An 18,604-nucleotide genomic window follows, 5' to 3' on the forward strand; every position below is an offset into this window, starting at 1 on the left:
TTGACATTCAGAATAGGGGCATATGAATATGTGCCATGTAAATTCCCTAGCGTTCCAGGCATGTCCAAAGATGCAGGGCCTCTTGACACAAGATCCACAACCCCAGCCCGCTTGCTGCAATACCACATGGTTGAGGTGTTGTTGATGAACAAGCCTTCCCTTGAAGGAACAAATACAGGCATTAAATGCCAGCAGGATAGCTCTCCGCTCCAGCAGGCTGACGTGGAGCTGAGTCTCCACCGGAGATCAGAGTCACTGGACCTTGACCTCCCCCATATGGTCGTAGCAGCCCAGGAGTGAACCATCTGTCACTACGGTTAGCTCCGGGTGGCGAAGGGAGAGGGGTCCTCTGCTGATCATTTGCACTTGCTTCCGATATCTGGACCTGGTCAGAGATTCCCCTAATGCTGCTCACACTGGGACTTCAGGTCGCACTGTAGAGCCTGCATTTGCCAATGGGCTTGTGTTACCAGCAGGAGGCCATGCGGCCTATCGGCCTCAGTCTAACCAAAATCCTGGCTAGAGGCTGAAACATCAGAATCATGGCCTGAATCACCTGCACTGGGTGTTCTGGAGACTAGGCCGGTTAGACCTGGCATCATTGGTGTGGTTTCCACTAACTTTTTGCCTTCTGAACTCCTGTTTTGGGACCTTAATTTTTTTGTTGCTTTTGGAGTCCGAGCACTTTACCAGTGTCAAAGTGCATGTGCTCTTTACTCTAAACATGGTAACATTGGCTTACGCTCTTTTGGCTTATTTGATTTACTTCTAAATCCCTAATGAAGTGCACTACATGTGCCCAAGGCATAGAAATCAAATGCTACTAGAGGGCCTGCAGCACTGATTGTGCCACTCACTTAAGTAGCACGTTCTCCATGGCTCAGGCCTGCCACTGCGGAGCCTGTGTGTTCAGTTTTGAAAGGCCATTATGACCTGGTAAGATAACGTACTTGCCAGGCCCAAACCTTACTTAATATTACATATCAGTCACCCCTACGGTAGGCCCCAGACAGCTTTAAGAGCACAGTGCAGTGTATATAAAAAGGACATGTACACTTAAGTTTGACATATCCTGGTAGTGAAATACTCCTAAATTCGTTTTTCAGTACTGCAAGGCCTATCTCTCCCATAGGATAACATTGGGACTGCGTTATAACATTTTATAAGTGCAGTTTACAAGTTGAACAGGATACGAAAAACAAAATTGGGGTCTCTTGGCTCACAATTTAAAAACACAACTTATGGTGAAGTTTATTTTTGTATTGCCGTTCTGAAAATGCGACTTTCAGAAAATTGGCTTTTTCTTACTTAAACTATTTGGTGCCTTCTGCCTGTATCTGGAATACACATCTGGTGTGGGAGATAGCTGGCCTCCTGCATTCCCTCTAGACAGCCGCACACAAAGGAAGAGTAGGTGTGACTATGCAGCCATCTGCATGTTGATGTGTGATCCTGAGGCAGAGGGAGAAGAAGACACTCTGCACCTGAAAGAGGTAGGCCCTGTCCTCACATAGAGGGTTGCAAAACCCCCTGTAGAGAGTCTGAGGCCAGGGCAGGAAAGGCAGGGTCTTGTGCACGTCAAAGCATCTCTTTGAAGTCTCCCTATTTCAAACGACAAAATTAATACAAGTACTGGACCTATGACATTTTGACTTCAGACCACTTCTGGAACACAGGACATTATACCAAGAAGGACTGTTGTGCTGCCACGAGGGACTGTCACTTGCTGTAACTGCTTTGCTCTGTTGGCCTGCTGCTTCTTGCCTGGGAGTGAGAAGGACTGGACCCTCTCTACATCTGACTCTCTACATCCTGCAAGGACTTAAGTGACTCCAAGGGCTTTCCTTCAGTTTTGAAGTCTCAGGACCAAAGACTTCCTTTAACTTTGCTTCAACTGAGAATCCTGCTTTTCCATGAGGTGCAATTGTCGACTTTGCATCAATCGGAACAGACACATTTCCTTGAACATCAACACAGCACTGATTCAAGGACATCCCTGCGCGACTCGACGATGACGCAGGACCAGACTGTCAGGTTTGATGATGCATTGTCTTCATTGCAAGGGGTTTGAAGACAACGCAAGATTCAACTGTGAGGCTTGACATCGACGCATCACATTCATATTTAATGGGCTCGACAACGAAGCGGGATGCAACTGCGTGACTCGGAACAGACGCAACGTGGTTTTGCCAATGACAAATCCTCTGGAAAGGTACTATTTTCAGCGGGACCTGCGTGGCTTCTGTATCCGAATCCGTGCTTCATCGTGGTTGGCTTGAACTTTCGGATTTAACCTGGTCAATCGCGGCCAGATGTCCCCAGTTGGCACTTTATGCATTTAAGCATAAATCTTTAAAAATTCATATCTCAATTTCTACCTATTGGATTTTTGTTTTGGTCTTGTTTTACTAAACTGCTTACGTCTTTTTGTGGTGTTTTCACTGAATTACTGCACAAACACTTTACACAATGCCCCTTAAGTTAAGCATGCCTTCTCCGTGCCAAGTTACCAGAGTGGGAGCCCAGATTAATTTTTGCTGTGTATCTGACTTACCCAGACTAGGATTCTTGCTCCTGCTTGGACAGGGTGTATATGCCAACCTGAAACTGCGATTTCTAACAAGGCCTAAAACTGCATTGTATTCAGAACAACTTAGATTAAAAGGGGCATCAGAGAGGGAGTCTGGTGCAACATCGGCACATTTAGAGTGAACCCCTGCAAATGTAGGTTTGCCGTAGTCTGGAGGTGGGAGGCAACTAACTGTCTGGAGGGAGCCCACTTTCAATCGCAAGTCATTGAAATAGGGAAAGACTGGAACCCTTGACCTTCACATATGTTTTGAAGTCCCAACATCACCTTGGTGAGAACCAGAGGAGCACTCAAAAGGCCAAAATGGAGCACAGAAAAATGATAATGCTCGTGGCTCACCGTAAACAACAGATAGTGCCTGGGCAGGCAGAACCGGAACGTAGAAGTATGTGTCCTGCAAGACCTGAACCACCATCTAGTCTCCAGGGTCTAGGGCAGACCGAACCTGACCTAATGTGTGCATTCCGAAATGGGCACAACTCCAAAATAGGGTGTAGGCTTCCATTCTTCTTGGGCACCAGAAAGTAGCGGGAATATAAACCAAGACATACTTCTGATGCCGGCACCCTCAGGATGGCTCTTTTGGCCAAAACAGCCTGACCTTCTTGAAGGAGCAGGTAGATGTGGTCCTCTGTCAGCCAGTCCAAAGATGGCGGCACTGTTGGCTGGTTTTGTTAAAAGACGATAGAGTAACCAAGCTGAACAATCTGAAGTACCCACTTGTCAGCTGTTATAGACTGACAGTCAAGCAGGTGAGGTTGGATCCTGCCGCCAACTGTGTGCCCATAATGGTATGAGGGGAAACTAAAGTGGTTTGGAGGCTGTGGCTGCTTGGGTGTTGGTGGTGGACTGGGTAGACCCTTGGCAGTGTTTCCATGGAGGCCACAAAAGAATGGGGGAGCCTCTTGGCCTTGGTAGCTAGGCGGGAATGGACATAGCTGGTAGCCTCTACTGTAGCCACAAAGGTGGCGAAAGGCAGAGAATGGGATTGGCGTGGGGCATGGAGCGGCCCAGGGACTGGCAGTGGCCCAGCTGTCGTTAAAGTGCTGCAGTGCTGAATTTTCCTTTATTGTCGAAGAGGCAGATACCATCAAAGGGCATGTCTATAAGGGATACCTGAACATCCCCCAAAAAGCCAGTCGACCTCAGCTAGTAGTGGCATCTGAGTCACAATCACTCTGCCTAGCGAGTCAGTTGAATGCAGTCCAAAGCGATTTGGTGAAATCTGCTGAGTTTCTGGCATTGCAATAGGCTGTGAGAATTGGCTCCCACCCCACACAATGGGGAACACGTGCAATCAAATCTCAAACCATGTGGGTGTATCAGCCCAAAAGGCATGCAGTGTTCACCAACCACAGTGCAGGACTGTCGGAAGAGAACATCCCCTTGCCAAATGCTTGCAGATGTGGAAACATTCAACTCCACTCTGGTCACAGCGATTAATGTGATTGCCCCTCTTCTCCCTCTATACTCGGCCAGATCGAAACCCTCCGCCCCCTGGTTTTCATCGGAACTCCGAGCGGAGAAAAGCAAATGTAAAAGACTCGAGCGACAATGGCGTCGCACATATGATCCTATTGAAAAAAACATATATAAAGCGGCATTGAAGAGATTTCATAAGCTAAAACAAGACACTATGAAGGAATACTTCTCTAACAAAATCAACTCGGCTGACAACTCGGCCAAAACTCTCTTTCAATTCGTGAAAGACTTTACCAAGCCTACAGCACTCATCCGTTCCTCCTCACCTAGTCAAGAACTCTGTGTTGACCTATCTCACTTTTTCCATCAAATGTTTGTGGAGATTTTCACTGCATTTTCACCATCTAAAGGGCTCGATGAGGCCCTGCCGACTCCATCCCTTCCTGCAGCCAGCCCCACCACATTTGATGCATTCGACCCTATCATCAAAGACTCTGTCCTTCTCAGAATGCAAAAATGTAAATCTGGCTCCCCCCTTGACCCCGTCCCAGCCCTAATATTCACGCAGCTGGGTCCACTTATTACCACCCCCCTAGTTTCCATCTGGAACACCTCACTTTCCTTAGGTATATTCCCATCGGAATGGAAACAGGCAATGCTCATCCCCATACTGAAGAAAGTGGATGCTGACCCGTCGGTACTCAGCAACTACCGACCCATTTCCCTTCTACCCAAGCCTGCTAAGATCTTGGAAAAAGTAGTACAGGAGCAATTGGCCGACTACCTAGAGTCCAACTCCCTTCTGCATGACTCTCAATTCGGATTTAGATCCGGATATAGTACAGAGACGGCCCTTTTGGAAGTATCGGAGACCATAAGAGAGAGCGTGGACAGAGACGAGGTGGCCATGTTGGTCCTCCTCGATCTGTCTGCGGCTTTCGACAACATGACCCACTCCATACTACTGAACAGGCTATTTAATCTAGGAATACATGGCACTCCACTGGCGTGGATAAAATCCTTCCTATCAGGCAGAACGCAACAGGTCTGGTGCCGTCCCCACCTGTCAAAAAATAAGATGCCCCTGGACTGTGGAGTCCCACAGGGTTCGGCACTCAGCCCGCTGTTTTTTAATGTCTACATGTCACCATTGGCAAAAGTGGTTGAGGACTGCGGTGTCAGAGTGGTCTCTTACGCTGATGATACTCAGCTTATCCTTTCTTTTAGAGACCACTCTGACAAAGGTCTCGACAATTTTAAATCTTGCCTCAACAAAATAGTTCATTGGATGACATCAAACACATTGAAACTAAATACAGATAAAACTGAGGTGCTATTTTTTAATCTAAAAGCCCCCTTGCTACCTTCCGTATGGTGGGCAACTGAGCTCAACCAACCACCCATCCCTACTCACTCTGCCTGGAACCTTGGGTTCCATTTTGATAATGAACTGTCATGCAAAACTCAAATCCAAAATGTCACTTCTGCCTGCTTTGGCAAATTGAAAATGATTAAAAAAATCTCCCCCTATCTGTCAGATGACTCAATGAGGACGGTGGTGCACGCCCTCATCACGTCACACCTGGACTATTCCAACAGTCTGTATGTAGGGGCGCCTGCATACATATGCCATCGACTGCAAATTGTCCAAAACGCAGCGGCAAGACTGATTTGTCATGTCCCCTATTGGCACTTCATCTCCCCGTATCTGAAGAAGTTACATTGGCTCCAAATCTCTCATCGAATTCAGTTCAAAGCCCTAATCCTTGCCTTCAGAGCACTCAATGACCACGGGCCAGGCTATCTTAGAGCCAGATTGAAGCAGGTCCAATCGGTCCGCTCTCTGAGATCCAACCACCTCCTTCTCTTGCTACTTCCCGGTTTTCATCGCTCGAGAAGAGGTGGCAGAGCCTTTGCTGTGGTTACTGCCAAACTATGGAACACCCTACCGCTTAGCCTCAGACTCACTGAATCAGAAACCCTTTTCAGATCCAAACTAAAAACTTATCTGTTCTCACGCTGCTAGTCGTCTAATTCTCTGCTGTTCCTGTCCATAGCGCCGGGACACCCCCGGAGGGGGTAGCTGTGCACTTTACCAAATTCCATAATAAAAGGTGTCCAGCTTCTAGGATTACCTATCTGGAGGATTAACGTCCCACGGTTTTGCAGAGCCACTACCGGAGGAAGATCATTCTCCTACCTGGCAGCCAAGACGTGGAACTCCCTCCCCGCACACCTACGACTGACCCAGGACCATCTCACCTTTAGGAGACACCTCAAGACCTGGCTATTCGAGCAGTAGTGGCACCCCCATCCCGTCAGCGCCTTGATACCCTCACGGGTGAGTAGCGCGCTCTACAAATGTATTGATTGATTGAATCTGATGACCTGGGAGCCCAGCCACTCACAAACCTGCTAGCCACACGAAAACATCTACCACACCCCTCGAAGTTGGGGGATAGCAGAGTTTCATCTGATCAGACGCTAAAGCCAGTGGATACTCTGAAACCAAACATGGGTCAGCAGCAATCCAAACTGTCCTACAAGCCAAAGGGTGTGATGAAACAGGAAAACACAGATGTGGGGGTGGACACAGCCGGTAATGAATCTCTTCTACTAGACCTGAAAACTGGCCTTTCCATAATAGATGGGAAAAAATGACTGACTGTGAGCGTGGACCAACTAAAGGTGAGAATGGCCAAACAGGCAGAGAGAATTGATATGGTAGAATGAGGGATAACTGACTGAGAGGGCCAAGTGGCGGTACATGACATTCAGCAAACCAACCGTAGTAAAGAACTGGATGAAATCAAAATTAAAATGAAGTGAGAGGGACTTTGGTGAGGGAGAGTATCAGTTGGGTGTCGTCGGCGTAGGAGATGATGTTGATGTTGTGTTTGCGTGCGATGGTGGCGAGGGGGCTCATGTAGATGTTGAAGAGGGTTGGGCTGAGTGATGAGCCCTGGGGTATGCCGCAGATGATCTTGATGGCCTCGGAGCGGAAGGGAGGGAGGCGGACTCTCTGGGGTCTGTTGGAGAGGAAGGATGTGATCCAGTCTAGAGCCTTTCCTTGGATCCCAGAGTTGAAGAGGCGGGTTGTTAGGGTGCGGTGGCAGATGGTGTCAAAGGCTGCCGAGAGGTCTAGGAGGATGAGAGCGGCAGTCTCTCTGTTGTCCATCTGGGTCCTGATGTCGTCGGTAGCTGCGATGAGGGCGGTCTCGGTGATGTGGTTGGCTCGGAATCCGGACTGGGATGGGTCGAGCGAGTTGTTGGCTTCGAGGACGGCAGTCAGCTGTTTGTTGACGGTCTTCTCGATGACTTTGGCCGGGAAAGGGAGGAGGGAGATGGGGCTGAAAGTTCTTGAGGTCTTTGGGGTCTGCTGTTGGTATCTTCAGAAGGGTGCTGATTTCTGCGTGTTTCCAGCTTCCAGGGAAGGTGCCTGACGTGAAGGAGCTGTTAATAATATTCCGGAGGTGGGGTGCGATGATGGTGTCGGCTTTGTTGAAGATATGATGAGGGCATGGGTCGGCGGGGGATCTGGAGTGGATGGTGTTCATGACGCGGGTGGTGTCTTCAGTGCTGATGGGCGTCCATGCACTGAGAGTGGTGGTGGGGATCATTGGTTTGGTGGCTGGGGGCGGAGTGTGGGGTCCAAAGCTGTCATGTATATCTGCGATCTTGCGGTGGAAGAATGCAGCGAGGGAGTTGCAGAGGTCTTGTGACGGTGTGATGTCGTTGTTGCTGGCGCTGGGGTTGGAGAGCTCTTAGACTATGCTGAAGAGTGCCTTGCTGTTGTGGGAGTTGTTGTCCAGCCGCTCTTTGAATGATGTCCTTTTGGTGGTGCGGATCATCTGGTGGTATTCGCGGGTGGTGCTCTTGAGGGCTGTCATGTTTTCTGATGTCCGAATGTGGCGCCAGGCTTTTTCGAGGGTGCGGCATGATTTCTTTGCAATTTTGAGGGCGTCTGTGAACCATGAGGTTTTTCTGTTGCTAGTTTCTTCAGTGGAGCGAGGTCGTCGGCGCAGTTGGTGATCCACTGTGTGAGGTTGTCTGCTGCGTCATTGGTGTCAGGGGTGTCGGCAGGTGGGTTCTGGCTTAGCGATGTGGTCAGCTGGTCAGTGGTGACTCTGCTCCAGCATCTGCGGAGGATCTGTGGCGTGCAGTGGTGGGATGTGTTCTTCTTGAAGGTGAAGTGGATGCAGCTGTGGTCGGTCCAGTGTAGTCCGGTGGAGTGGCTGAAGGCAACGTGGCTGCTCGTCGAGAAGATGGAGTCGAGCATGTAGCCAGCGTAGTGGATGGGCGTGTCCACCAGTTGCTTGAGACCGAGGTTGGCGAGGTTGTTGAGCAGGGTGGTGGTGTTGCTGTCGTTGTTTTTCTCCAGGTGGAAGTTCAGGTCCCCTAGGAGGATGTACTCTGGTGATGCTAGGGCGTGCGGGCTGATGAAGTCGGCGATGGTTTCGCTGCATTGTGTCCGTGGGCCCGGGGGTCTGTAGATGAGCGTTCCTCTGAGGGTGGTCTGGGGGTTGATGTGGATCTGGAAGTGTAGGTGTTCGGCGGCGGTGAGTGTGTCTTCGGCGTTGGTCGTGATGCTGATGCTGTTTTTGTGGATGATGGTAATTCCTCCTCCAGTTTTGTTGATGCGGTCCTTCCGGGTGATTTTGTAGCAGTCCGGGATGGCTATGGCGATGTCGGGGGCCGAGGAGGCGTTCATCCAGGTTTCCGTGAGGAAGGCGTCATCTGGTGTTGTTGTATCAAGGAGTTCCCAGAGTTAGACGGGGTGTTTGTGTACGGAGCGGGTGTTGACGAGGATGCACTTGAGGTGGTTGTTGTTGTTGTTGCTGTGTTCGGTGGGCGGGGTGCAGGTTCGGAGGCAGGAGAATTTGCATGCTTGGCAGGTGAAGGGTCTGTGGCTGCGCTTCGGGGTGGCTCGGTGGCAGGCGGCAGGTCGTCCTGTGTTGAGTGTGGTGAGGGTGGCGGTGTCGTACCTCAGGCAGGTGCCCTGGCCGCGGCTGGGGCCAGGGGTTCTGGTGCTGGGCGTGGTCCAGGCGTGGACGGGCGCAAACTGGCTTGCCTTTGGCACGCCATCGGCGCGCCCGCTGTGCGGCCGCTGCGAGAACACCATAAGAGGCGAAGTGGGAGGGAGGGGCAGCTGGGAAGCGGGAGCGGGGTGGCACAAGGAGCACCAACAATCCACAAGAGGCACAGGAATAAAAGTTAAAATACAGGTGAGCAATAGAAAATGACAGTGAGGAAGCAAAGCAAACCCGGGGCACACCAGCGGCGAACCCTCAACGACACACAGGTCCTAGAGGAGATGAGTCGAGCGGCGTGGGGAGTGACCTGGGGTTATAATGTTAGTAAAGTAAATTGATACTTGTATAGCGCACTACTCACCTGCAAGGGTCTCAAGGCGCTTGTACGAATACCGCTGTGGAACCCATCCTGGCACAGCTGGTCCTTCTACTCAAGCCCCAGCGCCATGGACACAGGCTCAACAATGCGCTATTACGCAGTCAGGTAAAGTAGGTAAATATACTCATTAGCACGTGCAGAGGGAGAACAGATGCAAATCCGCTGAGTGATAACATAGTCCTCCCTCGTCTTTTTATAGCTGTGTTCTTGAGCGTTTTGCCTCCCATCATCAACTGGGCACATCTCTGTAGGCCAGATGATGGTGCTGGGTTGTGCCACTGCCCAGGAGGCCAGTGCAGTCCATCCATGATCTCCTACAGTGCTAATTAGGCTGTCACCAGCGCAGTTCTCTGCTGCCGGGCCACTCGATAAGGGCCCCCCTCAACTGAAACCCACATGGAGGTGTACTGCTGCCGAATGGAGTTATCGAAAGGTCCTCTATACACCTTCCTCGCAGCAGGACTGGCTTCAGGCATCCCATATTGTGCCCAGCTCCACGGTCACGCCTAGTACCCTCCCTGGCCTCACACGATTTAGGTATGCAATTTTTTGGCGTTTTTCAGCGTATCAGCTGTAGGATTGAGGTGGATTTAAGACTCTGGCCTTAGAACCTTAGTGAAGAGGGGCAGCAGCTCCTTGCAACCCCTTGTGCTTTGTTTATGGCTAAATAGTTTTGCCAATAACTAATCCACGAGAATACTGCATGACAAATCATACAATGCAAAGCTGCTGAGTATAATTTGTTGCTTATGAACTTTGCTAATGGATGACTAACTGAAGATTTCCCAACTCGAATTTCACACCCCGCACCAGAAACGCTGGCAGAAGAACGCACATCAGACACGTCTCCTACTTGACGACTCTTACACCGCGACTCTAGGGTCCATTTGCTTTCTTCATGACACACTCTCCAACACTGGAGTTTCTCATGCTCGGATCAGATACTGCTATTTTCCCTTTCTTGGGTATCTTCGACACATTATCTATCTTAGCAACATTATTTGCCTGAAGAAGCCCTTGTTCTGGGTGAAACGCGCTGGCTGATCTCATTCCTTTGCATACCAAAAAACATCTGAAAATAAAAGACGAGTAACGACAAGATTTATATCGTCTGTTTGAATATGTACATGTGATTTGTCGTCTATATGTTGCCACTCATCCAAAAAGCGTACCCCTTCCAACATACACAAGTTAGTCTGTGCATCAACATACATTCTGTTTTATTATTTACAAGACTAGGACTATTTAATGTTTAGCCTTAGTCAAAAGCCATAATTCAGAAAAAATAAATAAGCCTCCTCGCCATGAAGTATTAGCCATATAACGTAGCTTTATAGTCAAACAAATTCAATGAAACAAAAAAAGTATTTGTACAAAATTTTGGGCCTTCCACAGAGCCACCTTCCAGAGAGAGTAAAGCTCTTCTTTGGGGCAGACAGTTAGCAAGATCTCTATACCGGACCATCATTTAGGGCCCACACATCAATATCATCTGAGCACAGACTGTATCAAGTTAACATGGAAGTTCATGGTGTGAATGATGCATGCTTCATATTTAGATTAGCGTTTTTCAAAGCCAGTAGAATACTTAGGAAGTGGTATACATTTTCTGCAGCGTTCCATCGCATGTTCAGCTTTTCTAAAAAATAAGCTGCATTTACTTCCCCCATGGGTATGTTACAGTCTAATCATTTGAACCTGGGAAGCACACATTGCTTCTCCTGGTTTTTATCAGACATAGAAGACATACTTGTATGTCCCCCAAACTATTCCTGTGCCCAAGTGTGAACTACGGACCGAGTGCCATGAAAGTAAACATTGCTGTTTAATAAGGGAAAAATTTATTAGCATGTAATCCTTAAAGCAATGTTCCCAACAAAGCAGAATTACAATATCTATGCTAAAGTGTAATCTGTACACAAAGTAGAGAAACAGGTTTGAAACTGGATTGTTATTTATAGATATGACAAGATTACCAACAGTAAGTGAAATAAAACATTTTTAATAAGATAAAAAATGCATTCTGAATTCTTTTATTTCTATTAAATATAAATAGTAGGACACAATAAGGATGGCCAGATGAATCAATGTCACATGGATGCTGCGTGACAGGATTTCATTGAATATACATTAGTACACTGCAGGTATTGTAATCATGGTTCTTTTTCAATAGAAACTGATAGACCTCATTAACATGACTGTTAAAAGAAAATTCAAGACTTGAAAGGTTTCTGTAAAATGGTGTCATCTGGCTACCCTACACATCATAATGACTATAAAAAAAGAAGAAAAAAATACATAAAAATATAATCTTCCATTTACAAGCACACAAATTTGCCAGATCTGAGCAATGGCTTAAAGTCATACTTTAATAGAGGAAAATCACATAGCGGTTAATCCAGTAATATGATTGGGGTTCTGGAGACATTTCATGGGTCTCTATGAAACATGGATTTCATCAGCAAGTGAACAGCCTCAAACCAGTCTGCAGCGCTTTACTATTGGGTTTTGTTGAATCAATATTCCAATGATAAAAATTCACCTTTATACAGACTTCACTTACAGTTTTTAATTAACAATCGCATATGAAAAAAGATAAACTATTCAACCCAACTGCCATAAAATAATCATGTAATATAAAAAATACAAACTGAATAACATTTATGTCATGACCATACATTCCAGTCTAAGGGATCTGCTCAGATGAACAAACCACATGGCCGTTAGACTTGTTGTTTATAACATCATCAGAACCCCATGATGAAAATGTACATTGAAATATACCTGGACCTTAATGTTTACATAATTCATTAAGTGCTCCGCCATCCCCATGTACATGAATGGAATAGAAAAATGCGCCCCATGGTCAACAAAGCTTAAGGTTCCCAACATACCGAGTTATCGGATCAAAGAGCCATCTCTCCTTATAGCATGAACAAGGCAACTTCCACAGTGGGAGAGTAGTTTCAACATATTGTATTTTTCCAGAGCTAGAAAGCACAATAATTGAATCTTTCCTGACATTCGCATTGTCTAGACACACTTTCTTCATAAACCTTGTAACTCTGCATGCTGAAAGGTGAAGGAAGCCCTCCCACGTTTACTGTAGCCAAAATTATTTTCTTGGATGAGTTGTTGAAACGACTTATAATTTCATAACAGCCTCACTCTTTAGGGAGAGGATGTGGTCTAACGGCTAGGGCGTTCAACTTCAAATCTGGGGAACCGGGTTTGAGTCTCAGCAATGACGCTTAACATCCTGTGATTCTGGGCAAATCACTTAATCTCCTCGAGCCGAACAAAAATTAATGTGCCCTTCTGTAACTCAACTGGTCCTCATGTAAAGCGCTTTGATACCTTATAACTTCAGGTCATGTTCACGCTATATAAAACTCAGGGGGAAAAACCACATTGTATTTGATGCTTATGTATGAGTTTTCCTTTGTATATTTGCCCAAGCACACGTAGTTGCAAAAAAGCATGAAAGCCCTTCTCACATCCCTCCAGATGCTATTTCCTCTTTCTATGTTCACTAATTAACCACTATGCATAATAAATCATAAAAGCCATTCCCTTATTTACATCTGCAGGAGGTGTCTTACAGTTAATGAACGACTGAAACAGCCTAGATATTTTTTGTTGTTTTTCCTATGTGTGATTGCTGGTGGCATTTTAGGTATGATGAGCTAGCAAAGCCCATTCCACATTCACTGCATTTGTATGATTTGTCTTCTGTACGCCTTCACAGATGGATGGTTAGGACTGATGCCTGAGCAAATCTCTTTCCACATATACTGTATGTGTGTGTTTTTTCTCAATTGTGTTAGCTACTGACCCTTTAGTTGAATGGATTTGCTAAACGTCTTTCAACATTCATAGCATTTGCATGTTTTTCTTCTGTATGCCATTGCAGAAGGATGGTTAGACCTGACGCTCGAGTAAAGCTCTTTCACATTTTCTGATGAAAGTTTTCCCCCCGTTTGTTAGATGGTGGCTCTTTGGATGCATGGATTTGCTAAAGCTTGTTCCACATTCACTGCAAGTGTATGGTTTTTCTGCTACATGTATTTGCTGATGGATGCTTAGGATTGATGCTTAAGTGAAGAAATTTCCACATTCATCCAGGTGTATGGTTTTTCCTATATGCTTTCGCTGATGGCTCTTTAAAGATGCTGAATGAGCAAAGCTCATTTCACATTCACTGCATGTGTATGGTTTTTCCCCTGTGTGTGTTCGCAGGTGGCTCTTTAGAAGTGAAGAGCTACGAAAGCTCTTTCCACATTCACTGCATGTGTATGGCTTTTCTCCTGTATGCTTTAGCACATGAGTGTTTAGGTGTCGAGCTTCAGTAAACTTCTTTCCACATTCAGTGCAAGTATATAGTTTTTCTCCTGTGTGCCATCGCAGATGGAGGGTTATGCCTGCTACACGAGAAAAGCTCTTTCCACATTCACTACATGTGTATGGTTTTTCTCCAGTATGCCCGCGCAGATGCATAGTTAGTTCTGCTGACCGAGTAAAACCCTTTCCACATTCACTGCATGTGTATGCTTTTTCTCCTCTATGCCATTGCAGATGGATTGCTAGTTGTGATGCTTGAGTAAAGCTCTTTCCACATTCATTGCATTTGTATGGTTTTTCCCCTGTGTGTGTCAGATGGTGGTTCTTTAGATGCGTAGATCTAGTAAAGCTCTTTCCACATTCACTGCATGTATGTGGTTTTTCCCTTGTGTGTGTCAGATGGTGGTCCTTTAGTTGCGTAGTTCTACTAAAGCTCTTTCCACATTCACTGCATGTGTATGGTTTTTCCCCCGTGTGTGTTCGATGGTGGTTTTTTAGATACGTATATATCCTAAAGCTCTTTCCACATTCACCGCAAGTGTAAGGTTTTTCCCCTGTGTGCATTCGCTGGTGTTTCTTTAAAGATGATAAACAAGTAAATCTCTTTCCACATTCGCTGCAAGTGCATGGTTTTTCCCCTGTGTGTGTTCGGTAGTGGCTCTTTAGATTGTAGGATCTACTAAATCTCTTTCCACATTCTTGGCATGTGAATAGCTTTTCTCCTATATGCCGTCGCTGATGAATGGTTAGATCTAATGCTTTAGTAAAGCTCTTTCCATCATCACTGCATGTGTATGGTTTTACCCCTGTTTGTTTTTGCTGATGGACCTTTAGTTTTGGTAAATCAGTAAAGTGTTTGCTACATTCCCTGCAAGAATTTGCTTTTTCCAGGGTGTGTGATTGCGGATGGATCTTTAGTTTTCCTGAGAAAGTAACCTTCATTCCACATTCACTGCAGGTGTAAGGCTTTTCTATGTGCATTCGTTGATGGATATTTAGGCTTGCTGAGAGATTAAAGCTCTTTCCATTTTCGCTGCCTGTGTTTTTGTTTTCTGCTGTATGTGTTTGATATTTGCCCCACAGAGCTGATGACTCATTAAAAGTCATCTTACATTCATTACACCTAAATAAGTTTTCTGTTTGGCTGTTAGTGGTGGCAGTGTAGGGATTAGAAGTTATTAAAACTCTACTCACTAACACAGAACCTTTTTGTTATTTATTTTGCTTTTGTTTGTTAATGAACTCTCAGTTGTGATGGCTGATGAATCGTATTACCACATTCAATATATCCTCATACGTTTTACCATGTACATGGTTGGTGATGCTACTTCAGTAATGAGGAGAAGCCAAAACTCGTCTTACGTTGTGTGTATGTTTTTTTCTTTGGGGTTTAGAGTCTACGCGTTGGTTACATTTTGGCATAAATAATGTTAATATGTTTGCTGACTGATCATTGTGGTTCCAGAATTACTAACTATATTTTAATATTCACTAGGTAGTCGCAGTATATTTGTTCTTGCAGGACTGATAAAATATGTATAATCTTTCTATCAGGAGCTGTGTTTTCAACTTGTGTTAAGAACTTTCTAGAATGTGTGCAAAGAATTAACTTCACAGCTTATCTAAATAGTCTGTTTCTTGGACAAGATTTATGAAATACACACAAAGAACAAAACTCAATACCAAGTTGTTATGCTCTAGAATAATATTCTGCATTGCAAGTAGCCAAACACATCTTTCTTTTTACTTTCAGATGTCTGCTTCACAATTCATGTCTTGTATACCTCTTTCTACGGATTGTAAAGTCCAGCCAAAACAGCATTTATGATGGACTAACGCCATAGAATTGATGTCATATTAGAGAGGGGAGCACTTTTTATAACTACTTGATCATTATCTAAGATAAAGGGTGGTATCTAGCATGTTTAAATTTTGGATGTGTTCTGCCAGTGTAATTTTTGTGATTTTTTAATGTTTTGGGACCAGCAGCATCGATGTTCTCAGCCTCTTGAAGCCGCCGGATTGCACTTGATGTTCCTGCAGGATACGTCTGTTCATGTACGAGATTCTCTGTCTCCTACTGAGTTGTTCTATTTTGAATTACTGTTTAGCATCATTTCTGGTTCTTCTCGAGTATTAGATAGCTTTCCAGTATTGTCATGCTTTCTTCAATACTCTTCATCTTATTACAAGTTCAGGAATCTCCTCTCTGTGGATACAAAAATACCTGTAATGTTGTAAACTATAAGCAGCAAAGTGTACACTATGTCTCTGAAGAAATGAAAAAAAAGGAAAATCAAACACTTGAATAAATTTCAGCCACCGGTAATTACTCTAGGTCGCAATGCAATATGTCTTTTTAGCTCACTGTACCACTATCGACAATAAACATTCTTCTGGAAATCCGCATTCACTGATCATGCTGCACGAAAATAAGAACAGCCCAATTTTGAGAGAGGATGTAGACTTACGGCTAGATCGGTTGACCTTGAAGCTGGGGAACCGAATTCGAGTCTCGGCAACAACTCTCAACATCCATTGATTCTGGGCAAATCACTTAATTTCCCCGTGCCTAACAAAAATTAATATGTCCATCTGTAACGAAACTGGTGCTCATGTAAAGCGCTCAGATACCTGATATCGTCGGGTCTAGTGTGTCCTATATAAAACTCTAAAAAACATTTAAAAAAAATATGTACCAGAGTCCACATTCCTTTGAATAGTAACATATGCAACAACACATAATGGTGTTGACCTTGTTGTCCTTGGTCCGTGAGTTGTGGCTGAAGTCCTATGCCACAGCAAGACAATTAATACATTTCACTTTGATCACGTTCATAGCTTAGGAAATAATGTTACAATGAAAATAAAAACACAACAGAATCATTTTCAGGACGAAAAAGAAATCCCAGAGGGAAAATGAGAATTGGGTGGCATGTCAAAGTGTATGATGTCCATACGTTCACTGACAAAGACAGCGGTCAAGCAATGTCTATATGATTAGAAGGGCTGCCACATTTCAGTGTATTACTGCTTCCTGCTGCATGCGTAGAGATTGGCCATGTGTTCAATAATGGCGGGTTTATTAGGTTCAACACAAACAGTTTAGAGGGAGGGCAGTTCTTAGTGTTTGCAAACCTTACCATAAGTAATTAGGTTGAAATGGCAAATTTCTTTCAACACTGTCCACAATCTCACACAAACTGCTGTCAACCATATCGGGTACCATTAGATTTCGGTGTGATACATATGAAGCACAGATCATTCAGGAAGCAACCAGATCTGCTAATCAGATCCAAGTAAGATGTGTAAGACTAACCAAAGCTGACTTGAACAAGACTTATGCAAAAGTTAAAACAAGTTCTGGAAGTGCTAGATTTAAATTGATACAGAGTATACTTGGCTCCCACGTAGCTACATGAGATAGGTTTGTACCAGGTATGGAAATCGCACATACTGTAGTCCAACTCATTGATAGCACTCTACTGTGAGATAACAGTAAACTCATTGAAAGGTGTTTGAAGAGACAACAATTTCTGTATTTACCCTGCTATCAGGTAGGAGAAGAATAGCCATGCACTGGTTAGACTGATCAGGCTCAGCAAGTGGCTTAAAGCTGCTGGTCACTGGAGTGTTGCTAAAAAAAATTCACATGCAGCACACAGGAAATGACCCTAAACTTAATGAGCACCTGAAAAGATGATACAAAATACTGTCTTAGGTGATGTATGTCTAAGAAATGTTGCCTTCTTGAAACACAACACAGCCTAGTTTTATACCAGACAGTCTTTCTTTAGAATACCTTTTTAAACAATTAGTGTAACTGATTTAGAACTATTACACTTTTTTTAAGCTGTAATTGAGGACTCGTTGGTTTGGTAGATCACCCACTTGATACTATGTCCGATGCGTGTATTTAAAGATTATTAAAACACAAAACAAAAAAGATCTGTCAATGCACCAGAAAATGGGATCTTAGAAATCATCAAACACTACTCAAAATACTTACGGAAATGTCTAGTACTTTAAGAGAACCGAGCACCTTCTAATTGGTGCATTCAGTGCAACTAAAACTATCAACTAGAAAATGTATTGCAAACTACAGACTTCTCTCAACCCAACCTACAACTACTCACAAAAACAGCATCAGAGAGAGAAGGTATGAATCTATGAAACAACTAACAACAATGACACCACAGACACGGAGCACCATACAAGACCAAAGGGCAGCATACTACAGTGGAATGGCAACCTGCAGACCCAGCAGCACAGACACAACCATCTCCAACCACAAACAAAACATATCCTAAAATGTATAGCCTCATGTGAGGTTCAAGATGCAACCCTCCAAGACATGTGGGTTATAAATTGCAACAGCTCAGCAGGTAAGAGACAGTGCTTTAGGGTCACAATAACTTTGGGCCAGAAACATAAAATGGAAAAGCAAAAATAGCAGTACTGCAATGAGCATCGAGTGGCAGACGCTGTTTTAAGGTTAGAATGCAAGATCCCACAACTGAGAAACAATGCAACGGCACATTCATTATACTGTGCATTAAAAAGCAGTTTAATTGTTTTATGTCACACTATACAAATACCTCAAAACTTATCATACCCATCATGTGCTAGTCTTTGTAATGATATGCCCAGAATTCCCTGATCCTGGTCATACAGCAGTCATTATCAAGATGTGTCCATACACTGCATCAAACTGCTGGGGTGTGGAGGTATTTAAACAAAAAAGCCACCAAAAGGGTAAAAATGCTAGTGAAATTTACCTGCCCTATTAAGAATTTTACTTTTCAAATCTACTTCCTTAATTAATGATATGTTAGAGCA

The 18,604-nt window shown here is 44.8% G+C and overlaps 1 protein-coding gene across 2 annotated transcripts in view; it reads right to left on the bottom strand.

Annotated features, from left to right (window-relative positions):
* The window catches only part of LOC147700371 (uncharacterized), a 401,830-nt gene that overhangs the window by 121,613 nt on the left and 261,613 nt on the right, over positions 1-18,604 (bottom strand). Inside the window, exon 4 of one of the 2 annotated variants that reach the window (XM_086935735.1) lies at positions 13,558-15,974. In XM_086935735.1, coding sequence (XP_086791861.1) covers positions 13,558-14,872 — 1,315 coding nt within the window. In that variant the 5' untranslated portion in view covers positions 14,873-15,974. Of the gene's footprint in view, positions 1-11,246; positions 15,975-18,604 lie in introns of those variants that run through there. The other variant, XM_086935734.1, reaches the window with a different exon arrangement.

The sequence above is a fragment of the Lissotriton vulgaris genome, chromosome 8, assembly GCF_964263255.1.
Source record: "Lissotriton vulgaris chromosome 8, aLisVul1.2, whole genome shotgun sequence".
NCBI classification, from domain to species: domain Eukaryota; kingdom Metazoa; phylum Chordata; class Amphibia; order Caudata; family Salamandridae; genus Lissotriton; species Lissotriton vulgaris.